Source organism: Sapajus apella, unplaced genomic scaffold (genome assembly GCF_009761245.1).
Source record: "Sapajus apella isolate SASKATOON/1434 unplaced genomic scaffold, GSC_monkey_1.0 scaffold41, whole genome shotgun sequence".
NCBI lineage: Eukaryota > Metazoa > Chordata > Mammalia > Primates > Cebidae > Sapajus > Sapajus apella.
The window spans coordinates 3,377,859-3,404,757 of NW_022436981.1; the positions used below are offsets into that span (position 1 = coordinate 3,377,859).

The 26,899-nt window shown below is 32.7% G+C and overlaps 2 protein-coding genes across 6 annotated transcripts in view; one reads left to right on the forward strand and one right to left on the reverse strand.

The window, feature by feature from the left end:
• Nucleotides 1-26,899, reverse strand: part of SUPT3H (SPT3 homolog, SAGA and STAGA complex component) — a 543,512-nt gene that overhangs the window by 492,344 nt on the left and 24,269 nt on the right.
• Nucleotides 1,784-26,899, forward strand: part of RUNX2 (RUNX family transcription factor 2) — a 221,621-nt gene continuing 196,505 nt past the window's right edge. The window contains exons 1-2 of one of the 5 annotated variants that reach the window (XM_032299789.1): nt 1,784-2,050; nt 2,251-2,374. In XM_032299789.1, the coding sequence (XP_032155680.1) occupies nt 1,913-2,050; nt 2,251-2,374 (262 nt within the window). In that variant the 5' untranslated portion in view covers nt 1,784-1,912. Of the gene's footprint in view, nt 2,086-2,250; nt 2,375-26,899 lie in introns of all 5 variants that reach the window. The other 4 variants (XM_032299786.1, XM_032299785.1, XM_032299787.1 and 1 more) reach the window with 4 other exon arrangements.

Sequence of the window (26,899 nt, forward strand, 5' to 3'; positions counted from 1 at the left end):
ACAGATAATATGGGTACAACTTATTTATCAAAGAGAAAACATCATTTTCCTCTCCTTCGCATGAATAACTGCACGTTAAAAGAGCTTTTGCCTTTCGATGGCAAACCTGTTTATACATACAATAAGGCATGAAAAATCTGTAGTTAAAACAACAAAATATATTTTTGGTATTTTATCACTGAAAGTTTATTCGGAAAAAGGTCTGGACATTTGAAAAATAAAGGACTAGAATCATCTCCATGCCCTACCAGTGTATTTTGGGAAAATCAAATTTTCTCTAAAGAAACTTATGAAGATATTTGTACAGTTATCATGATCTAATATGAATCAAAAGTAGTAGAAAGAATGCAGGGATATTTTAGTTCTAACACCCTCCTATCTCCCCAGCCCTTACCTCCTTGTACATTCCAAATAATGTTTTGTAATTCACTGTCTCCGCCTACCCCATTTACTTTATGCCACTCCTAGTTACTGTCACACTAGGAAGAAGTCTAACATGCAGATTTAGAGTGGCATGGATAAATGGCAAAAAATGCCTAGAAAATTGGTCTGTTCGCCTTTATAATTTTTGTTGAAAAATACTCCATCGCTCCCAACTGATGAAAACAGGAAGCTCTATTCATAAATATAAAATCCACTGCCTATGATATATAATCATCCTAATAAGAAAATGAGTTCTATACATACTTCTCCAAAGGGGCAAAAACGGAGATAGTTTCCCAAAGATGTTTCCAATTTTCTTCTGAATCAGAATTAGCAAATCGAGACGACTAACATACTCTGTCTGTGGGCATTATTCCTTACTACACACAGCATTTTGTAATTTATTTCAAAGGTTTAGAAACAAAAAAATATAGCTTCTGTTAACCCACTCTATTCTTAGCTCACAGAGTGTAAAGTGAATAATCTACATTATAACGTAAGCATTTTTACTTTATAGAAGATCTGCTATCAGAAACTTTGTTAACGTCCAAACTACTTAAAGAATTATATAAAATGAATACAATTCCATGAAAGATAAAAATTATTACAATCATAAAGAAAACTAAGATTCATCCAATAAACTATATTACAATTCCTGTCATTCACTTTTTTAAGATCTTCCAACTAGGCATGAGATAATGGTATAAATGAAAGATTACATTTAATCGTTATTGTAAAGGCCGCCATCTAAATTATTGATAATAAACTAGACAGACGTGATTTAAAATTTACAAAAAAATGCCTAGACTAACACTTTCATGACAGCCAATTACAGTCAAGCCTAGCAAGCAGTTTGCAACCAGACCTTAAGGTAAACTTTTTTTTACAATGAGTTACAGATTCACAAGTTTAAGAAGACAAGAAAAAGGAAAACAGAAGGAATCCAGCCACCCAGCAAATATGAAGCAGACCCCAGAATGTGATACAGTCCAAAGATGTAAATTATTGTAAATCATCACTGTTGTTCAGAATTTCACACAGACTCTTGAGCCAATTTTGTTCATTTATCCACAGACACAATAATGAACTAAAAAGAGGAGGCAAAAAGGCAGGGGTTGGGGGGGAGAGTAGAAAGGAAAGCCCTTAACTGCAGAACTCTGCTCTACAAATGCTTAACCTTACAGGAGTTTGGGCTCCTTCAGCATTTGTATTCTATCCAAATCCTCATGAGTCACAAAAATTAAAAAGCTATATCCTTCTGGATGCCAGGAAAGGCCTTACCACAAGCCTTTTGTGAGAGAGAGAGAGAGAGAGAGAGAGAGAAAGAAAGAGAGAGAAAGAAAGAGCAAGGGGGAAAAGCCACAGTGGTAGGCAGTCCCACTTTACTTTGAGTACTGTGAGGTCACAAACCACATGATTCTGCCTCTCCAGTAATAGTGCTTGCAAAAAAAAAGGAGTTTTAAAGCTTTTGCTTTTTTGGATTGTGTGAATGCTTCATTCGCCTCACAAACAACCACAGAACCACAAGTGCGGTGCAAACTTTCTCCTGGAGGACAGCAAGAAGTCTCTGGTTTTTAAATGGTTAATCTCCGCAGGTCACTACCAGCCACCGAGACCAACAGAGTCAGTGAGTGCTCTCTAACCACAGTCTATGCAGTAATAGTAGGTCCTTCAAATATTTGCTCATTCTCTTTTTGTTTTGTTTCTTTGCCTTTCACATGTTACCAGCTACATAATTTCTTGACAGAAAAAAATAAATATAAAGTCTATGTACTCCAGGCATACTGTAAAACTAAAACAAAGTTTGGGTATGGTTTGTATTTTCAGTTTAAGGCTGCAAGCAGTATTTACAACAGAGGGTACAAGTTCTATCTGAAAAAAAAAGGAGGGACTATGGCATCAAACAGCCTCTTCAGCACAGTGACACCATGTCAGCAAAACTTCTTTTGGGGTAAGTGTTATCATATTTTAAAATCCTGTAAGATATGAACCTGTTAAACATAAAGGTATGATTCTTAAACTGCTAGCTTTTCCAAGTAAAATATTAAAGATCCTAATAATGCTATCTTGTTGCATTAAGAATTGAAAATGAAATTTCTGTATCTATTTGCATTTGGTATCTGTAACATATCTAATTTTCAAAGTAATGACTTGAAGTAGACAAAATTAAATTATCTCACATTGATCAAAATGTTTTCCAGAGTTACAGAAGTGAGGATATGAAAACAGTAAAAGAAACAGCTTAATACTCTCATTAACCCTCAACAAAAGAAAAATCAGATTCTAAATTAATCAAAGCATTATAAATGATTGACTCCGGCAGCTCCCAATATTTGAGCAAACTTCAAAAAGGAAACAATTTTACAAAATAACAGACCACAGAATTAACTCAACATTATGGTCTACCATGTAAAACACAGAAATAAACCTGTAGTGCTGTTAACATTTTAACCAGCTCAACTAAAAGAAATTTACTTGTAAATTTAAACTATATCCTATCTAAATAAGTTTGTTTCTAAACAACTGTATATAAGTACACATTCAGCTGAAACAAAATTACGATAAGCACATCACAGCCATTTTTAAAAGATCTTTACAGTTGCCCAGGATATTAAAGTTCATGGAAGTATTTTAAAACTTATATGCAAATGCATTTTTCTATATAATTTTAATTTTACATTCACACACTGTTAACCATAGTAGACCTTGTTACAAACACACAGCAAACACTGAAACGTCTAAGATTCTTTTAATCACATTCTTGGACCTACCAAAATGAATACTGCTGTTTAGTCTCATAAAAAATAAAGCTTCATAAGGATATCCCATATGATTTTTAAAAGCCACAACTATTAAACCATGCTGGACTTTAAAAGAAGCAGGCAAAATATAGTCCCTAGTCATTAATTTCAAGTTAGTGTTGATATAGATATGCAAATGACTTTAACATTCATCAGCTAATGTGTTATTATAGTAAAATATTTAAACACACTTACAAGATTCTCTTTATGATGTCCAACATGTTCCAATACAAGGCAAGTTTTTAAAATTTTTTCTTATATCCTTTAAATTTTTTTGCTGTGTACATCTATATTAACTTTGCTTTTAACTTACAACTAATGCCTGGAGTTTCCTTTACTCCTCCTACTTCAAACACTTTAACTGGCTACTACTAGAGGATCAGTCTTAGTTTAGGTCAAAGATAAATATTAAACTTGAAGAGAGAAAAAATGCTTTCTCTTACAGGGTAATGAAAATATACAGTATTTTACAAAAAATGTAAAATTGCTGTAGTGACTCCCTCAATAACTGTAAGTGGGCCCTCTAAGTTATAATATATACAATATAATAATCACAGATTAATTTAAAAATTTAATGATGGGTACTAAGTATTACTCTAAAAATTCCTAAATTAAGGAAGCAGGACATAAATACAGCTAGACTACATTATAACACATAGCGCAATTATACCTAATATATCAAAACTTTTGTTACTACTACCCAAGAGATAAAAGGAAAAAGAATGGTAAAGACTACTGTTACACAGAGGGATCACTTGAAACAGGGATAATAGAGGTATCAGGGAGGGATAACAGAGACAGTTGTTACTCTTTAACAATATCACTGTGTTTAACTACTTATTTTAAATACATTTTAAAAACCGGATCAGAAACAAGTTTCAAAAACTTCTTCAGTATTAGAAGTATAGCTACACAAAGAATACGTTAAAACTGTCACAAAGAATATATTAAAATGCTTCTTATTCTATCATAACAGGGATCTTATATTTCTGTAACATTCTTAATAACTATTCTACATTAAAATTTCCAAAACTTGACAGAGTTCTAAGTAAGGCATGGTAGTGAACTTCTTTTTAACATTACAACCAATTCTTCCTCTTCTGAAAAGTGGGTTTCACCTTCCCTTTCTCCAGCCCCCAAACAGTATCTTAAACGCTCAATAGAGAACTTAATATGAACCCACTACCTCAGACTAATTACAGGTGAGTAGTGGACATCATGTATAGGTTATCATCACATTGCAATCATTTCCCCATTCTATAATCTATGTGAAGTCTAAAACCTCACTTCAGGCTTTAGATTCTTATATAATGATTATCACAATGAACTAATGAGATGTCATAAGTATGTGCTCTAATTTTGTAAAATAGTTAAAGTTTAGGCTTTTCCTAGGTAAGGAACAAAGCACATATTAACTACTGGCTTACCTCAAATATAATGAGAGAGAGAGAGAGAGAGAGAGAGAGAGAGAGAGTGTATGTGTGTGTGTGTGTGTTAAAGAGAATATGTCTCAGTGTCCTTGATCCCTCAGCATACTTCACCTTGAGTAAATCAAAAATTTTCAATCTGTACTGCTCAAAATCTGTCCATTATTTGTCATAAATATAGCTTGCTGAAAAATCACAGATGTGACTCATGGAGTATTTTATAATTAATAACATGAAAATTTACCAGCTGACTGATTACTTAAAATCTTTGTAACTGCTTGAACATGATGTGTGAACACTGATTTCCAAAACAGCAGTTGTGGTCCCTATCAATAATAACATTTTTATGGCTTCAAGATTTAGTAGTGACGATGTTTTATAACTTGTTTCTAAAATACAGAGCTAAATTCCAAAATCCAGAGAGCAGGATTACAAAGTTAAAAACGAACACAGAAAAATCACTCTAATACATATCAAAAGTGAAAAATGTCAAAGTAATTCCCAAAGACTCATATAAATTATTTTAAATTATAATTATCCTAATTTCACATTACAAATTGTTAATAATTTTTTTAATTTTTTAATTTTAAAAACTGTTTTGAAATGTAAAACACTGAAAAGAAACTGTAGAAAAAGATCTGGCTGGTCTGTGTGAAGCTCCTGATCAGTCAGTCTCTATATCACAAGGCATGAAATATACATGATTACATTATGACATAGTTTAGTTATTTTAAAATTATAAAATATTAATTTATTCAATTTCACTCCTCCAGCTAACAACTGATAGTCTGACTTGTGTAAATCAGTCATGCTGAAGTTAAATTCAGTAAGATAGAAATGTTCCAGTTTGTTAAAAGAACACTGAAATATTTGATGGTTAAATAAACTGCAGGAGCAGGGGGAGCTAACTCATTGAAGGCACTAAGATTTTATCAAACACACAGAATTAATCTTTATTGAATAGAACCATTCACAAATCAAAACTCACCGTACTCCAATACTTTAAAGCAGCGCTAATCAATTACAAACCTTTTCTAGTGCTTCAAAATTCATGTGCTTTCAATTTTACACACTGGTGGTCCTCAAGTACTGTATTGGGGCTGAGTTAAGTCATTCTGTATCACAAGTTTTTTTTTTTTTTTTCCCCCCAAATATTCATCTAGAGGGCTTTTCCCCCCCTCTCAAGAGCTGCTCACATGAAAACTGTGGTAATATTTTTATACTGTACTTCTTTGTTGAAGCAAAAGGTTAGGGGTTACCTAAATACCTCAACTGTATATATATAAAAATACGAAAAGGTAAGTATTCATAGAAAAAAATCCAATGGGACTAGATTATTTATTTTTGCATTTCTCATGATTAATGATGCACCCGTGCATACTTGAAAATTGATGGCAAAACAGGGTAACATCTGAAATTCCTCTCCAAAGCATACAAATATCAACCTCCCATACTGTTCTAACCTTTGTTCTAGGATGCTAAGATATGACAACTCTAAGTCAAATAGTGAAGTCATGCAAAAGCTCATCAAATGCATTAAAAATGCAAATACTATTACCTAACAAAAATCTTTAGATATTTTTATGTGAAGGATTCACTGAAACAATCTACCTATATAGCATCTATTAAAAATATATAAAATCTTGGCCAAATAGACAAATGCCAAGAACACAATGTGAAAAAAAAAATCCTTCCTGAAAATTACTAAAATTGTAATATGGCAAAGCATAACTTATTTTTTCTAGCCACTAACATGTCAGACATTATTAATTGGGTGCTAGGAAATCCAATGCTAATTTAAGCAGAGACTTCCCAATAGGTTACCTTAATGTACTATTTTTTTTCTCCTGTACCAATGAACTCTGTAACTTCCACTGAAGATAAATAAAATTCTACCTCTCCACAACCCCAAAAAAATCATGAAACTCCCATAATAAACAATAACTGCAATACTTGGTATTTTCTAAATAATAAGATATTCTAAGTTAACTGTCTAAAGTATGTGGAATTCTTCATCAAATCTGAGATGTTTAATATTTTAAAACGAATCTTTAAAAGAAGACTCACATAATGAAATTATACATGTTAATATAACCTGACGTTTCAAAAAGATTATGAAATCCACTGGATATATGTTTTGATTCATGTGTTACAATTAAAAAATAACAGGGAAACTCTATACCTTATTAAAAAAGAGTTTCCTTACATTTTTAACCACAGTCAACCACAAGCTTTTGTCCATTCAACAGCACATACACATGAAACAGACCATACATTCCCATACAACTGTTTTAAGACCTGTATAGCAATTGAGATTAAATGCTCTTTTATTATATTATATGCAGTATCTTCACTTTATGTAGAATTCTTAGGAATTTCCTCCCCTTTATACTATTTATTAAGGGCACAGGACTCAAGGTTTGGAACAGTGTTGAATGGATGTAAGCAAAACGTTATCAAACATTTTAGGTTTCGTTGTTACTGTTGAATAGAAAGAACCCTAACTAAAGCAAAGTTTTTCATAAACATGCTTTCTTCTACTAATAAACAGAAGCTGCATCATTTAACATGTTATAAAAAAAAAAAATCCCCAAATAAGATGGGATGTAGAATTAAAACAGGCCTTTAAAGGCTAGTTGCTACATAAGCACATGCAGAGGGAAAAAAAATTGTTATTCATGCTTTTCCTCTATTCCATATTGTTAATAATTATAAATCCAATATACACCCAAGGAACAAAAATCATACCAAAAAGTGAGCTCTAAATAAAAGATAAATGTTAGTTTACCTTGACTAGATGATTTTCATATTTTAAATAAACTGCTCACAAAACAAAGAAATCTCTGACATACAGACATATGCAATTTTCAATAATGTTTAAGATAATTAAAAATTATCATACTGATGTTAGATAATTTACCAAGTTAACATTATTCTCAGAACTATATTTAAGTTTCTTTTGGTGAATAGTTTAAAGACTCTGATATCTCCACTATTCCTATTGCCAATTATCTTATACATTAGAGTTATCTTAGATTAGTGACATTTCTAAAAAGGTGTATCTAAATATCCTATGTAAGGCAAATAATTTTCACCACAAAGTCAAATAAAGTAACTTTATTTTACATTTCAGTTACACTGACTTTTTTTTACATCAATGACGTCTACCAGAATCATTATATACCATCAACTAAAAACATATATTTACATAACAGACTAAGTCAAAACTCAAGAACCTAAATACACATTTGTAGGTTCCCCGAATATTACATGAACCATACCATTATTTACATATTCCTTACAGTCATGTATCTTACACCTACATCTATTTTGTGGTTCAGTAAAAGAGAAAAAAAGGCAAGAAAAGGAAAATGCTAGCCAAATAACAATAACAATCACCAATAAGATTTTAAAAACATATACATGCAGACTTTCTTTGGAAAAATCAGAATAATAATGTGATATTCCACAGAACTTCATAGGAACACAATATATTTTTATACAGAAACAAAATACTGTCACATATGTTCAACTTAAATTTCTTCTGGCTATCAGTTTGTCCTAACACTTTTATACATGGCGTATGCACATGCATGAGTGTGAATGCATTCACACCAATGACTATACAGAACTTGTAATAATGATTATAAACCAGGAAAAAAATTGTAATTTATTTAACTGACGTACTATTGACAATTCTGTCATGAAAGATAAAGATTTAAAAAAAATTGCACGTAAGTTAATAAATGTCAATCTATAAAACCAATAACAGGGATTAGGCATCTAATTAAGAATTTCAAGACTAAAATAATCAATCTTGTAAAATCCAAGGATGTTATTTTCCAGTTATAAACTTAAATAACAATAATTAAAAACTGGTATCAGTTAAAGTATTAGCGTTTATAAGGACAAATATGAATGGAATTATCTGCTAATAGATTCCTATTTATAAATATTATCTCCAGGAACAACTCTGGCTTGAAGTTAAACAAGTATATTTTCTCATTTACCATGTAACCTGGGTAAACAATTTAAGCATTGAGTTTCTAATTTTTATACAATAATTCCTAGAATTAACTTTCTTTTTAAATTTCTGTACTGAACTTCCCAGTTTAAGACTTCAAATTCCCAATATAATCTTTAAGTGAAAAGACATAATTCTACTAAATGATTACAAATTATTTAAATGAAGCTAAACAATGTAAATTTACTTTGAAGCTGAAAAGAAAGGATCATCACATTTATTTTACTATGTAATAAGGTACTACATTTTTACAATATGTCAACCTACTGCTGTACCACTATAACTTGATCCTAGAAAATCAATGGATATCAAAAAGGTACAAAGTGTGGATCCTCTTTAATTAATTACAATTTTATTATAAGATAGTTTAATGCAAATACAGCTCCTTAAAATATATATTTTTGGAGACAAAAGCAAATTCTCATTTTATTTCATAAACTTCTATCAGATTATAGATATTTGTAACAACTTCATAGGATCACAAAAAGGAAACTTCTTTACACTGAAAATCCACATTATTTCAATCACTATGTTTTCCATAAAGCTGATACCTGTAGAAGCACATAAGCATTTCATATTAAGAACCTAAACACCCAATTCAAAAATATTAAGACATCATGAAGTAATCTATGAGAAAACTCTCATCAAGACAACAGAATCTTAACATTTGGCAGGATAAACGGTTACAAAAGATAATCTAAGAAGATTAGTTTTTACCTCTCATGAAATCTGTAAAGCGTTTAGGTAATTCAGCTTTGGTAAAATGCAGAAAAACTTGCTACTGCTCTTATAAGGGTCAATGCAAAAATGAAATATTTAAGAAGATAATACATAAGCAGATACTACTTACAAAGACAATGTATATGGTGTATTTCTAAAGGAATGTAAATATACAAGTCAGCGTACTCCAGCCTTTGATCCAACCTCCTTTCCATAGAAGAAACTCCTTTTTTCATATTATAGACTCTAGTGTCCACACAGAATTCTTTATATTCGCCGAGTTTTTAAAACTAAACACATATACATAGTCTCTCTCTCTCTCTCTTTCTCTCTCTGTAATTTAGAAGAAAAACTTAACATTTTAAATACTTTTTACCACTAGTAACCACCTTATTTCAAAAGTGTTAGCCAGATAAAGAAAACGAATATTGTCAGGAAAGCTTTATTCTCGATTCCATAGTAAAGATTTAACAATATCCTTCCCTTGTAACATGCATAAGCGTATTGCAGAATATTTTTGTACACCAATAGGACTAGAGAAAACACATGAAGAGATCTGTTTTTAACATTATCACTCACAAGTACCCAGGAAGAAAATTTAGAGCCATGTGCTGATTATTAGGCCTATTTTCATTTTCATAAATATTCCAGATGTATCAAGACACAAAACACACTAAAATCGGAATCAAGGTACACTTAAACAACTATTTTTTTAAATATCAAAATACTTGGCTTAAATGGCTAAATTATTTAATTATTAAATGGTTAAACCACTCTATACATGTAAAAAAATTTTTTTGCTAAGATGTATTCAAACCATTTTCTTGACTATAAAATTAAATCCTGTGCTCCAACAAATAATGTAACACAGTATTTTTATAAAGTATTTATTTACAAAGTAAATATATATTAGAGATGTTCAAAAAGATCGGAAGTGATTTTCTATGATGTAACTTTATTAATATATGTAAACTTTCTACCTTTGTTTTAAACTTTCTTCATTCAAATACATGGTCAATTCACTGAATTTTTTTGACCCAGAAACATCTTAAATGCTGTTTTAAAGGAAACGTTAATAAAAATTGCCTTACTCATTATTATAAACTGGCATGAAAATATTTTCAAAAAAAATATTTTTTGAAAACTTGCTGTGAAAACAGTGTGATCTGAAAACTTACATACTTAAAACTTATGAAATGAACACAAAAAATGCAAGCAATTGCATAAAACTACCTAGCAGCAATAATATAGTGAGAAGCCAATCCCTAACATAGGAGATATACGTATGCTTTTTTAAAACAAAAGCTCAAATTAAAGCTTGCCTTTTGAACTGCCCATATGAACAGAACAACATTCCAATGACTTACAGAATTTTCTTCTAAACTGGCAAGACTAAAAAGAATCACATCCAATTCCTATTTTGCAATTATAATGTGTGATACTTTCTTTAACCATAAGACTGTCATTTATTCTAAATTTGCTGGAAAAGCTTGCCATTGCATTTTTCCTGTACGTACCTCTTCCTTATCAATTATGGTGTATCTCCAGCATTCGAAGAAAAAAAAGCTCCAAAATTTTAACTGCATTTAAAATATATAATTAAACCAATATATACAAAGGCTACTCTAAAAAAAAAACTCATTTCTAGAAGGCCAGAAAATCTTATTTTTTTAAGCTGATGCATCTACACATAGAAAGTAACTTTTAGTAAGTTCTTTTGCTACGCCATAATGATCTGCTCCAGAAACTCAAGGGTACCTAAAACAACGAACTACCTGTTCTAGCCATGCTTAGGAATGTGTCCAAATCATTTTTATTGATTTAACCTTTATAGGAATGCTACATATCCTCAGAGCAAAACATTTTGAATGTATTTATAATATGATACACTTCTAGAAGCCATGAAAAAGAAAGCTAAAAACAAATCTAAGACGCCTTTCCACCGTTGGTTGTTATATGTTTATTTTTGTTTATTTGAAACAAATATTAAATAATTCTATTTGTGAAAACTCACGTTGGTACTACTGTTGGTACTACTGTAAGTAGAAATAAAAATTTATTTTAAAAAAAAAGTACATTTAAGTAAATTCTAACTTTAAGAAATAAAACTCCTGACTTGACAATGATGTTACACCTACAAATTTTAACAGATTCTAAATGCTCCTTTCATACTCTAATTACACATTAATCATGGAACCTACACACAAATCAAACTTATACTTACAAAATTTAGTCTTTATTGAATAAACTTATGTTGTACTCTAGTTTTCAACCTCAGAGTTTACAGATAAAGTTCTCTGCAGCCCATCTTTCTAGCTTTCTGTAAGTGATACTTTACAAATAGTTTCAACAGCTAACGCCTGCATTAGGTATGTTTGCCAAATAATTCACAATATTATGCTTCCTCACATTATGGTTCATCATTTGCTAACTTAAACCTCACCTCTAAAGAAGTTACACTTTCACTGCAGATTGTTCTCTTAAAAAGGGCAAACAACTTTTGAGCATTTCCAGATGTCGCTCTCATAAAAAAAGAAAAATTATAGGCAAATGCTCAAGAAATTATAAAATTAGCAATAAAAATATAATAAAACTGGTATCATTTCTGATTACTTCAATGATCACATATAAGTTTATATAAAAAGCTGACGGTACTATATTTTGAAATCAGAAACTTATGACAGCTACAAGAGCACTGATTTCAGGTAGCTGCCAGTAGGTAAAACAACCAAGTATATTTCAGTGTCAGACAAGATTCTGCTGAAGTGGAATTTAGGAAGCTTTGACAATTACTGAGCATATGATAAAAATAATAATGCTATTTTTTATCAAATAGTTAACTCTTTTTTATTCTGGGTGATATAAATTTGGGTTCAGGTATACTATTTCATTTTGTCATCATTTTTTTATAAAACATCCAAGTATGCATGAGATTATACTTAAATAAAAGTAATTTATACACAGCCTATTTCTCTGGAGCAGGGCTGGGACTAGGATGAGACAAGGGAGGCACCTAGGGCACAAAATTTCAGGAGGTACTTACTCTTGCACAATCCTCAAAAAGAGTACCTCCTTAAATTTTGTGCCCTGGGCACTTTGCCTGCCTCACCCAAGTTCTAGACCTGCACTGGAGACACATGAGTATAAACCATTTATACTCATGTGAGTATAAAATGACAGGTACTAAGCAGGGTGACATAAAACATAGAAATAAAGTAATATAAGAAGAAAAATTAAAGGAGACATATTTACATTAAATATCCTGCAAAGTAAGATAGTTATGGCCTTACTGCTTGATTATAAGGCTAAGTAATCTTATTACTTGACTATAAGGCTTTAAGAAAAAAGGGATTGAAAGAGTTGCTCTATTAAAGAATTCACTAGCCTATACGAGACTTCTTACATTACAGTGGTATCCAAATCTGGCTGATTAACAGAATTGCCTGAGGAGTAAATCTTGGGGAAGAGGAGCTCAGGGAGGGAAAGCCTTGGGAACTTTTTCAAAACAAAACTCCCTAGGTAAATTAGCCAAAGTTGTGAGCCAACAGATAGTCAATTCTTAATACTCATAGAAATAAGCTGAAGACAAAATGCATATCCAAAATATATTATTTCCAAATTGTATCCCCACTAAACATTTGTAAAGCTTGTTCACAAGGAAAAATTAGCTCCTTTCTTTTTTTCCCTTTCTTCCAACAGAAATGTTAGTCAATGGTTATGTGTTTAACAAGTAATATCAATAAGGAAAATAAAGTGAGAAGTACAGAGGATTCCGTAAGATGACTATAGCCAAAAACATTAATATTCTTATTTTTCTATTAGGTTCAAATAGCTATTCTAAGTACATAATTAATCTATTCCAAAACTTTATTTTAAACATTATTTGCCTAAAATTACCTAAAATTTATCAAAATTTTAATTTAATTAGATTTATATTAACATATTTTGAAAAATCAATGAACCTAACATAGTCTATAATTTTTAGAGTATGCCTTAATTGAAACTGTACTTTCTTAGCTTTTGTTGTTGAATGTTTACTATACCCGGGGACTATGATAAACACTTTATAAACATCATTTCCTTTAATTCTTACAACTCCCTATATGAGACATTTATCATAATTATTTACAAACGAGGAAGCTGAGAATGAGGTAAAGGAACTCGCTCAAGGTTACAGAATTGAAGAGGTGGGATTCCAACCCAAGCCCTTTAACTCTTAATTACCACTTTACAGTTATGACCTAAATGAAGTTAGTTCCTAGTCCTCGACCAATTTCATCTGTAAAGGTGTTAGCTCTCAGAAACATAATTATTCTAAAGTTATTAAACTGATAAAATATAAACAGGAATAATATAGATATATAATAATATAATTCATTATATAAAATGAATTAGGATTTACAAAATTATAATTGGAAGTTAAAGCTTAGAGATTAAGGTTATCTGGGTCTCTCAGCACACGTGTGGGGGTATGGGTCTTTGTAGATAGGGCTATGAGACCGTAGTATAAGGAATGCTACCGATAAATACAGGAAGTAGGATTTGATTCCAGATCTGACACCAAAGCCTATGATTGTAATCATATTTATGATACATTATTTTAATTTTATAAATAAGGATGATCTAGAAGTCATCAAATTACCCTGCACGTATCTTTAAGAAATACTACTCCGACCAGAACCAAAAAGATTAAGAAAAAATAAAACTATTATCAAGGAATAAGATTAAGGTGAGGTTTATGTAGCTCCCTTTTCCCCCAGACAAGGTCTCACTCTGTCACCCAGGCTAGAGTACACTGGCATGATCACAGCTCACTGCAACCTTGATCTCCTGAGCTCAAGGGATCTTCCTGACTCAGCATCCCAGGCAGCTTGAACTACAGGCATGCGCCACCATGCCCAGATAATTTTGTAATTTTGTGTAGAGACAGGTTCTTGCTGTGTTGCCCAGGCTGCTGTCAAACTACTGGGTTCAAGCGATCCTCCCACCTCGGTCTCCCAAAGTGCTGGGATTACAAGCATAAGCCACCACTCCTGGCCTTTAGGTAGGATTTGATCAGAAAACAAGTTTCAAGGAACTAGATAATTCTTCATCATTATAATCGATAGTCTTAATTAATGTCCACAATACACATATATACTTCATGTGATATAAAAATATCATTTAGGAGTAAAAACACTGAACACCAAGAAGGTATAATCCTCCTTATTTATAAAATTAAAATAATGTATCATAAATATGATTACAATCATAGGCTTTGGTGTCAGATCTGGAATCAAATCCTACTTCCTGTATTTATCGGTAGCATTCCTTATACTACGGTCTCATAGCCCTATCTACAAAGACCCATACCCCCATACATATGCTGAGAGACCCAGATAACCTTAATCTCTAAGCTTTAACTTCCAATTATAATTTTGTAAATCCTAATTTATTTTATATTCACAAAAATCCATTAGTAAGTATACTTTTGTCTTTGCCTACCAAAAAGATATTGCACAAGATTCTAGGAAGTCCTTGACATGTACTATTCACCCCAATTTTAACCACAATTATCCACATTATCACTCAAAACAAAAAGTTCTCAAGGAAGCCACAAAAGAGCTCTAGCGCTTTTTTTCTCTAGCAGAGGATAGGAATAAAGCTGTGAGATTATATTTTCCAGTCTATATGTTTCTGAGAAAGGATGCTCTGATTAGAAACCATAGATTATGACATGATACAGGAGACATTTTTGCAAAGATAAAGAACTGAGGAAAAGAGAAAAGCTTTTTGGAGAAATCCATAAATGTCAACAGACTTCTCCAATCATTGTGCATCTATATTTAACTTGACAGTTAATATTTTAAATGATCAAACAAACAACTTTTACAAGCTAAATGATGTAGGATCACACTAATATGAAATACATGTGCAAGTACAAAATCATAACTACATTTTAAAAGGAAAATACAAATTTTCATATTAGTTTTCATTAGAAGCATCCACTGAGAAAGGTTTAAAGTGAGTTTGTCTCAGCAACTTCATAAAGAGTACAATGGCATAAGACTCCAGGTAACAAAAAAGAAAGCAATGAAATGGCAACATATAGTACACATGAAAATAACTACTAAATAACAGATAGTTAAAAGTCCTCAGTAGTAGCAATATTATTACAAGATCTCAGATTCTGGTACCCTATTTGGCAATGAAGGCAAGAAGTTAGAAAAGGATGTGATTACAAATAAAAAATGATACAATAAGACAATTCATCGCTACAATTATTCACACTTATTTCATCAGAAGCCATTAATATGATGTATGTAGACAAAAGGTTTTGTGTACAGCCAGAACAGTCAATCAAAGCAGTATAGAATAAATCCATAAATAACATGGTGATTCAGTAGTCATTAACCTAACAGAAAAAAAAAATTAAGACTGGACTGACTGAAAAATATGGGCAAGTTGAAGAGTTATTACAAAGAAACTAGCAGCAGAATTTGGCAGTAGTTATGGAAGAAGCAAAGAATAAGGAAAATGAGACTGCCACTTAGGACAGAATGGTGATGGTGCCAATGATCACGAGGAAAAGAGGAAAGGGTTTTTATTATAAATAGAAGGAATTATATCTTTGTCACTATTGAAGTTGTGCCTAGTGAAAAACAAAGAGAATACTAAATTATATATAACACAATCTCAATTTCTAAAAATTATATGAGAATATATCTTATCAGAGGAACTCAAAACAGTTATAAGGTTTTGACAGTAGTAAGATTTTGGAAGCCTTTTTTATTTGCCAATATTTTTCAATTAAAAACCATGAATTAATACATAATAATTTCAAAGATATAGTTAATAGTTTGTGTTAACATTTAAAAAGCTTATTTTTCCGGAACCCATACAGGAAAAATACATATGAAGAAAAATGTTTTTAATTTTTCATGCTCAAGTTGTAAGAGACAGAACAAAGTCCTCCAATTACAAGATATTTATAAATTGAAAAATTATTCTCAAGAAAACTATAGAATCTCATGGAAACACAAGGACAACATGGGTTTTGATGTTAAAGTTTAAATTCCAGTTACAGCCCCTAGTAAATAACCTTGAGCAAGCAACGTTTAAGCTCCCTGTGTCTCAATTTCCTCATCTGTAAAAATATTACTACTTACCTTCAAAGTTTCCTGTCAAAATTAAATAAAATGTAAAGTGTCTACATTGATCTAACAAAAACATTACAATTATTAAGTATAATCAACTTTCCAAACCTTGATCTTAAATTATCTTAAGTCTAAACTCAACTACTCGTAGTGTGGGTCACAAACCAGCAGAATCAGAATGACCTGAAAGCTTGTTAAAAACGCACAATCTCAAGCCCCACCCCACACCTTCTAAATCAGAACCTGCACTTTATTAACACCTCCAGAACAAAGTTTGAGAAGCCCTGCTCAAAACAACATTCAACTAAGCGAGTGTCCCACTTGTTTACATATTACCAGGCCCCTAAAGTTGTCGACTTCATTTGTTTCAGAGTTCTGATACTGAATGAAGAGCACCAGGTAGTTTACTCTTAATTCTGAAGGACTCAAGAGACTAACAGAGATCATCTAATCCATAATAATTCCACCTCCAAAAGGCAACTTTTAAAACATGAATAGAACTTTCACATTCATATACCGCTCAGTTTATCCATGACTGATTAAAAGGGAAGGTCCTCTCAGTTTATCCACAATGACTGATTAACAGGGAAGGTCCTATGTGTGCAACTCTGTCTTATAAAAAAAAGTCTTCAATAACTTGAGACACTCTGCAAATTATTAAGTTGCATACTGGTACAAACTAGCTACTAGTCTATATTTCTTCATGTTTTCAATGATGTCTCACCACAACCTTGTCAAAAGCCTTGATGAAGTTTTAAATTACTGCCTTTGTCCCATGACTCTGGGACAGCTATCTAGTAGCTCTGATGTAATACAGAAGTTTGTGAGGCATGACTACTGCTGAGGAAAACCATTTGGCTCCAACTACTCACCTGCATGGTGCTTAAAATCATGCTTTTAATAGCCCATATTAGAATCTTAGCCATCAAAGACCTCCACCTGACAGCTCTAGAGACCTTCATTTTAAACCAGTTGCCCTTCTTTGATATTCTATACTAGCTAATTACTAGTAAAATATTTTACAATCATAGGTGCCTATTCCTTTCTTTCCTTTCCATGACTAATTGAATAAAACAGAAAACATGAGACAATTATATATATGAAAAATTGTCAAATCAAAGAGCAATTCAAATTCCTTTTATTTAGAGAGATAAAAGTTGATATAAAGTAGATATGACAAAGAAAAAGAACATCCACTAAATACTTGTAGTATGCGAAGAGTTAGACCGTGACAGAGTTCCTAGAGGTTTATCTCCTCTGAAGCAATTTCTTAGACTACTTCAACCAGAATTATCCAATCTTATTTCTTAGCGTTGGGAACTCCTTCATTTATATTTGGCCTAAACTTCCCCTTGTCTGTATACTTATTTTTGCTCTCCACCCTGAAAACTGACTTGTCCTTAGTTATAAATAATGTACTTTGTTGCCCATTTATGCAATACTTCATTCTTTTCATTCTCTGATCATTTTTTTTCATGTCCAAATGAGTACTGCCTTAGATTCTAAATTTCCAGTGAAGAGCCGATACATGTACATCACCCTTTGAACATCTAGAATAGTAACATAATCAATTAAGTACTTAACTGCTTTTCGTAGGCACAACAAAAACTATTAAGAGGCCACTGCAAGCTATGCCTACCACAAATTAAAAACCCATTAAAAATCAGGAATGTCAAAAGCATGTAAACTTTTTGGTAAAGTGTATAAACCAGCTCTTCATGCTTGGCTAGGAAAGCTTAGGAAAAAAAAAAAATCCTAAATATGTAAGGTGAGTCTGCCTGTACAAGAGAAAAATATACTTGGTGGACCTAAAAAAGAAGGCCAGTTCCAAAATTAAAAATGCAGTAAACCAAGATTCAAAGCTAGGACAAGGGAAACAATAAAACTGTTAATTAGTATCAAAATGTGGCCAGCTTTCGCAGACTGAATGGTGTGTATTACAAATTACCTAATGTAATTAGTTTACATTCTTGTGCAGATTCCTTATATTTTATGTAGAAAAATAAAGTATTTGGATTTCACCCTTCTATTTGAAGGGAATAATCTCCCAGGATTCTGTTTCTTTTATTAAAATTTTTTTCTCTTGTGCATACTCCCTTGCTTTTGCAGACAGACCCCCAAGGATGCTGGGGAGTTTTAAATATATGAAATGTAAGCCTTGCTGTATTTATGTTTATTAACCAATTTAAAAAATATATTAATGGTCAGATTTTGTTTTTATCAAACTTAACATCATGCCTGTAATGATACATGGATATTCCTTTTGGGTTCATTATGTGCCATAGTGATTTATGTTGAGGCATTTCTTTTGTGCACATCTACCACCAAAGATTTTAAATACAATTGCAGAGCTTTACATTTGTAACTTGAGAAAGAAGGAAATACAGCTTAAAAAGAAAATCAGAACACTGTTCCCTAGCAGTCATACGTATATCAGTGAAATCAAATTCATTTTCAAGAAATGTAATTATTCACTGTTGTTTAATTTACTGTATCTCTTAATTCTAAGCGGTTGAATGTAAATTAAATTTAGATGTTAGCTAGATATCCCATTATTTCACTTATCTTAACATGATATATGTAAATAATTCTTTAGTTTTATTTTTCTTTGATAGTAAACTCTCACATATTTGTGGGGTATTTTTGTTGAAAATGTGTTCGATTTTTAATTATATAAAGTACCACCTATTTTTCCAGCCATAAAAGTTATTTTTAAGGCATTTTTTTTCTTATAAAGTATTTCTTTAGCTGTAACCACGTCCCTTTGCTAAGTCCTTTTACTTTTGTTTAGGTGATTGTTTATTTGTCCAGCCACCTCCATCTAGTGATTCATTAATTCATTTAAGAAATGTTTATTGAGGCGAGGTGTGGTGGCTCACACCTGTAATCCCAGTACTTTGGGAGGCCTAGGTGGGTGGATCACCTCAGGTCAGGAGTTCGAGACCAGCCTGACCAACATGGTGAAACCCAGTGTCTAGTAAAAAAATATGAGTCAGCCAGGCATGGTGGCACATGCCTGTAATCCCAGCTACTCAAGCAGAGGCAAGAGAATTGCTTGAACCTGGGAGGTGGAAGTTGCAGTGAGCCAAGATCGCACCACTGCCCTCTGGCCTGGGTGACAGAGTGAGACTCTGTCTCAAAAAAAAAAAAAAAAAAAAAAAAAAAAAAAAAATAGAAATGTTTATTGAATTTCTATTATATGCCAGGCATTTGGCTAGTTGATATAAAAGGAAAGTAAGAGTGGGAAAGAGGGAATTCTTGTGTATCTGTACTACCAAGAGAGTGTGTAGTTTAGTGTACCATATTGTATCTCTGTGCTTAATGAAGTTGCCTGTGGGGCTGTTCAGGAGGGGATGCGAGGTTCTGGCTGCCATCTCAACCCTTCTTTCTTTCAACCATTTAAAAATCCATTTTATTTATTGGGCTTTCTCATAGCATTTCATATGAAAAATGGATTTGGCAGTTAAAAAGCTTCAGTATCACTGGTCTAGTAGAATTATATGTATTTACACGTAAGTAGACTGAGAATTTTACACACATAGAGACAGAATGACAGGTGGTAGATGCAGATAAGTATGTGAAAAGAGTTACGGACATGCTACTGCAGGAATATCGAGCGGGATCAGACAGTTTTCAATTTGGAGGATGAAAGCTAGTGAAAATAGTGTTGAGTTTTTTCTTCAAGGAGAGGCAATATTTAGCCCTGTAGAAATTTGGGGGTAGGGGACAGTAAGGATAGGTAGGGAATATTGCAAGTAAAAGGAGACAGCATAATCAAACACACGAAGGCAGGGATGAGGCATTTGGGGCAAATAGCTTACTGTGTCTGGAGAGAAATTCTAAATCCTAAAAAAAAAAAATTCTCTACCATAAATTTTACTGTCTCCTCATTTTCTTATCTAAAATTTGGCAAAAGCCAGCCACGGTGGCTCACGCCTGTAATCCCAGCACTTTGGGAGGCCAAGGTGGGAGGATCACTTGAGGTCTGGAGTTCGAAACCAGCCTGATCAACATGGTGAAACTTGTCTCTACTAAAAATACAAAAAAGTTAGCTAGGCATGATGGCACATGCCTGTAGTCCCAGCTACTCGGGAGGCTGAGGCAGGAGAATCACTTGAACTCAGGACAGGGAGGTTGCAGTGAGCCAAGATCATGCCACTGCACTCTAGCCTGGGCAACAAAGCAAGACTCCACCTCAAAAAAACAAAAAGTTGGCAATAATATCATTTAACTAACAGGGCTGTTAAATGAAATAATATATAGGAAGAAGTTAGTGCACAATACCTATTTAGTGATGGAAGTGATATTTCCTCTTCCCACAACTGTGTAACCAAAATTCCTATCTATCCATGTTTCACCTTAAATAAACTTTGAGAGGCTTTAGTTTCCCATTACACTATTTCATAGTACCCTGTACATTTTCCTTCAGACTCCCTATCATAATTTATAATTATTTATTTGCACAAATGTATACACAGTTCATGGCATACCATATATACTTAGTAAATTTTGAATAAATGAATTTATGAATGGAAAGAGATTTATAATCTTTCCACTGGTATCATTAAATTCTGCCTCCACATAATCAGTGGGATCCTGATTATAAATGTTACTGCCTATAATACAAATGGGGTATTTAAATTTCAAGTTAGTTCTTCTAGGGACAACTGCACTAGAGGGGGAAAAAAGAACATCACTGGTATTTCAGTCTACTTCTACATATTTAAAGTCACAATTACAGAATCACAATAATTTTGTCCCACAGTCTGCCACTTAATGAGTCCACTAAATAAGGATTAAGAAAAATGTTAGTTCTTTCTTGGCTTTCAGTCTACCTGCTGAGTTTTCTTTAAATCACTATCTGCTACAACTATGATTAAATTAGCTTGCACTAAAAGATAATATTATATAAAAGCACTGGCTTTCCAAGTATGGTCTATGGATCACCAATATCAACATCACCTGGGAATTTATTTGAAAGGCAAATTGTTGCGTTCACCCTTGATGTACTCAATCAGAAAGGCTGGAGGTGAGACCCAACAGTTTTATGGTTCAGCAAGGCTCTCAGGTGATTCTAATGCACACTAAAGTTTGGGAAACACTGAACTGGAAGATTCATTTTTTTAAGTCATAGGTTGTTTCATTGGTTTTCATCAATTTGCTGGTTTTATATTTCATCATTAAAATTGTATTATTATTTGCGTCGTCTCTAAAATACTCTGAAGTCTGACAAACAAGTCATCTGTCAGAATATAAAAAAGACAACCAAGCAATGATTGCTTAACATACAATTCCGTCCACTGCATAATCAGTTCATGTTGTCAGTGTCCTCTTTAAGTCAAAAGTAATTCCTTTTACATAAAAAGATCTTTGCTTCAGAAAAACTAATTTCAAGTAAAATTGGGAAGTGACTCGAATAAGGAATTACTCTGTTTTAAACAGTTTTGTTAGTTGCAGGAATAAAAATTATCAGAGCCAAAAATATAATTAAAAGTAGTATTGCTGCTCTATATAAAGAGACATACAATTAAGTCTAAAGTTTTTAGTGCACCAAACTAAACTGCAAGAATAGAGTTTACTACAAAAACAAAAGTATTTCTGAGAAATGAGAAATAATATTGGTATTTCTAATAAAATTAGAATGTAACCATCAGATGACAGATTTTGTGTTTGTTTTATTCACTGCTGTGTCTCCAGAGCCTAGAACAATGCGTAGTACACAGTGGGCACCCACTTAGTATTTGTAAATGAATAAACAAAAACATTTGTATACAATTTTCTAAATGAAATGTGGTCTGCCAACAGCTATTACTCTAAAAACTGTTTCAAGTACACAATAAAATATAAGGAATTCACACCAGAATGTAAACTAATTACATTAGGTAATTTGTAATTCACACTGTTTAATTTCTGCTTTTATCATAGGAAAACTATTTCAATGAAGGAAGTAGGGAATTGGTTTACATTCTGGCTCAAGCTACTTTCTCATAGAAGACCAATAACAGTCACAAACTTGCTGAGTAACACTGCTTTAGACTAAATGTTGAAAGTAGAAATGAGAGAAACAAATGGGGGGGGGAGAAAACTAAATTTAAAGCAAAGAATAACTTGTAAAAATAATTTCCGGCTGCTAAAATGTGGTCATAATCATATTACCATGCCTTTTAAAGAAGCTTATAATACACATGAAAACAACAAAAAAATGTTAAGGATAAGCTCTTTTTGTCAGCTAAATGCCAGGTTTTAATCAGGAAATTTAAGATATCCCAGTAGTGTCTAAATGAATGAAGTCTTTACATTTTCAGACGGATTTATAATAGCTCAGGAGTCCCCAATTCCCAGTTCCAGTCTGTGGCCTACTGGCTGCACAGCAAGCGGTGAGCGAACACTACCACCTGAGCTCTGCCTCCTGTCAGAACAGTGGCAGCATTAGATTCTCCAACTGCACACATGAGGGATCTAAGAGAATCTAATGCCTGATGATCTGAGGTATAATAGTTTCATCCTGAAACCATATTCCCCATGTTCCCACCCATGCAACCCAGGTCCATGGGAAAAAAAAATGTCTTCCATGAAATTGGTCCCTGGTGCCAAAAAGGTTGAGGACCGCTGTAACAGCTGATCACAGAAACTAAGACACATAATAGAAAAAGTATGCTCTAAATTAGTGAAAACACTTCAAGCATACAACTCACTCATCACTTTAAAGTTAGTCCAGGGCCAGGTGTGTTGGCTTATGCCTGAATACCAGCACTTTGGGAAGCCAAGGCAGGCAGATCACTTGAGGTGGGGAGTTCCAGACCAGCCTGGCCAACATGACGAAACCCTGTCTCCACAAAATTAGCCAGGCATGGTGGCAAGCATGCATGCTTGTAATCTCAGCTGCTTGGGAGGCTAAGACGCAAGAATTGCTTGAGCCTGGGAGGTGGAGGTTGCAGTGAGCCAAGATTGCACCACTGTACTCCAGCCTAGGCAACAGAGTAAGACTGTCAAAAAAATAAGAAGTGAGTCCAATATTGTAGAGTCATCTCAAATACAAAGGTAAAGTAAAGAACTAAGTGCTGGTAGTTTTTTTTTAAATGAGGAATACAGAGGGGAAAAGTCAAATTAACACTAAATTATAGCAGAGAGGCACTGGGAAAGTATACTGGGTTATAATTCAGAAGACCAGGTGTATAGTCCTGAACCAATAACTAATCAACTCCACTTTCTAGGGCAAATCACCTTATTTCTCTGCCCTTCAATTTCTTCATGAGTAAATAAGACTGACCTAAACAAATTCTAAAGATTCTCAGATTTTTCCATTCATTCTAAGTAACTGAAATTATCCAAACAAATTCCTTTGTTTCTGAGTGAAGACAGGTGCATGGTCCCAAAAAACATGCTGAGTGAGGTTCACTTATATCTGAAATCCTATGAAGCCTAACTAATGTAAAAGATACAGACATGTATATAGAGATTTGCACTGAATACTTACCTATCTCCTATATAAATGATTTATATATATAATCTGATTCAATCCACACCAAAAAAAAAATCCTAAGAGATGAATACTATTATTGGATTGATTAAATAATAAGATCTCAAAGAAATATTTAAAAACAGAACAGCATTCATTCATATTTGTATGACTTCAATAGGCCATCCTTCCTTCCACAGATCAGACACTATATATATAATTCTCTAAGAAAGGAGTAAGAAAGTTTCAAGTAAATCAGAGACACTCTAAATACAGAATGTTACATCTAAAAATGTTTTTCATGCAGCTAAGATGAAGAACTGAAGTTAATATAATGAGAATAATGAAAATGGTAAAACTCTTTTTGATGTTAGTAATAAGGAAGCGAAATTACCTGAGGCACGATATTGAAAAGTTTAAAGCTTTAAAAAAATCAGAAGACAACCAAAATAAAGCATCAACTGGAATTTCTAATATGGATACATAGTATGAAGATAGATTACCCAATTTCCTACCTCTTCTATTTTGAAGACTTAACTTCTTCTCGACTTCAGCCACTGCCACAGAGACTGTCCTCCTACACTATACTATCCCATCAAGACCACAACTTCCTAGGCATTCTACTAAATTTTCAACACCCACTGGGCATACTTAGGTGCCAGGCACTGTAAAACATGGAATTTAAAACAATCCCCATAATCAGAGAGCTTATGGTGAAGAAGAGAAATAGAAAAATAAACAGACCACTGTAACATGGTAAAATGAGGACTTAAAAGAGTATTACAAGTTACCACAGCACACAGAAAGGAAACTGAGCGGAGATGTCAAAGAAGACTTCCTGGATGATGAGATTTCCAAGGTGATACCTGTATTTTCTGTTACATTTTTTGTTCCTCCAGCTCTCTTAATTACTACTTCTATTCTACCTAGTTTTATAGTTCACTGAAATCTCCAATTCCTTCTCCCGCTCCATTTTTCTCCACGTTGATCAACTCCGTACTTTCTATTCTATTCTATTCTATTTCTATTCTATTCCTCCCCACCAGCCCAAACCCAGCCCAACTGCTGAGCACTTCAAAAGACGGAAATACAGGCTGTTAAAGGACTTATAAATGCTGACTAAGCTCAACTGAGTCCTTGACAACTTAGGTAACACCTGAGCATATTCCTAATTAGCTTTCTCTCACTAACTCTACCGCTGACATAACAAACCTTTACTACTCTCTTCAAACTTCTTTACCTCAAATCTTTGCCATTCCAACCAGCTGTCTTGCCTACTTCTTTAAAATGATATGCATGGTAATTAGGCATAGCTGAAAATGAACATTACCTGATGTTTTCTAATAGAAAAAAAAAAGTATATTGAACTACAGCAATCTTACTAAAACTCCTAACAGTATTTAATTGAGAAAAGAGTCAGTCCCAAAGGACTTACAAATAACCTTTGATCTTCTACCTGACAATTTCAGCCCTAGAAAATACGATAAAAAATCTGAACCAAGGAGTAAGCAAACCCCTCTCAAAATTTATAGGATGTTTATGCACCAAAGATCAAGTAATTTTTTCAGGGAAAAAAAGCGTATCAAGTTTTCCTAGTTTATGAACTCATTATAGATACAAATCTAATAAATTTGATTACTATTGTACACTGGAAGCAGCATTCAAAAGGAAAGAAGATGAAACATTACTGGAGTCTGGCATGACAGCAACAAAATTACCAGTTGCCAAGGGAGAGAAAACAAAAACCATAAAAATAAATCTACAAATTCAAAAAGATTACAGATTGGGAAATTTATCATAGGAACAAAATATATTTTATGCTTCTATGATGCCCTAAGACATCACTGTATTACGAGTACTATGGAGCAACTATACCTAGTATTCTGTTTATAAGTAGTCATAAATATTCATAATCTACTGTAGAAATAATTTCTTTAAAATAGAACCATTGGATCACTTTGATCATCTTCATGTATTTATGAAATAAAGACGATATTAAATAGCCTTATTCTTTATTACTTATATTGCATAGATATCTACATATGCAATTCCATTAGACACAATGCAGTTTTATATATCTATAAAAAAGTTAACTGGTCATTTATTTCCAGCCATGTCTACCACTCAAAATTAAGACAACTGCATGATTTAAAATTGAGGGAATAGTTTGGCTGATTTTTACATACTGCAGTCACAGCACAATTCTACATTCTAGCAAGAAAAACAAATATTAAAGAAAACTGAGACGTTTTTCAGAATCTCTAATAGAACAGTAGTTAACCAGCCCACTCATTAGTCAGTTGTTTTTGCTGTTTCTCTCCCGTGTTGTTTCAAATAAACTTTCTAAATGTAAAATTATTTCATTAATCAACTTTAAAAGTAAAATGAATTGCACAGAACCAATGTCTGAAATCTGAGTACACAGCAAAAAGCAGAAAAAGAAAAGAAAAATGACACTACTTAAAATTTGCACTTAGAATTTGTTTTGGAACTCGATAAAATGATTCCTAAAAATTCATCTGGAAAAATAAAAATAGGGAAAGAGTCAAAAATATTTTAAAAAGAAAAGTTATGCGGATGGACTTGAACTATAATACTAACTATTAAAACATATTAAGAAGCTATAATAACTAAAATAATGCAGTACTGGCAAAGGAATGGACTAAATAGAACAAAGCGGAAAAGTTTAAAGTAATTTATTATCTGATAAAGGTAGTATTTCAATTCTGAGGAGAAAGGAAGGCTTATATAATTTGTGATGGTAAGACCACTGGCAAATCAATTTGAATAAAAACTATTTTAACTTAGAACCCTCCCTGACATCATACAACAAAACAATGAATTAAATATTAAACTATAGAAACTAAAAACCTGAAATGTAAGAAAGTACATGAAGATATGTATCAAAA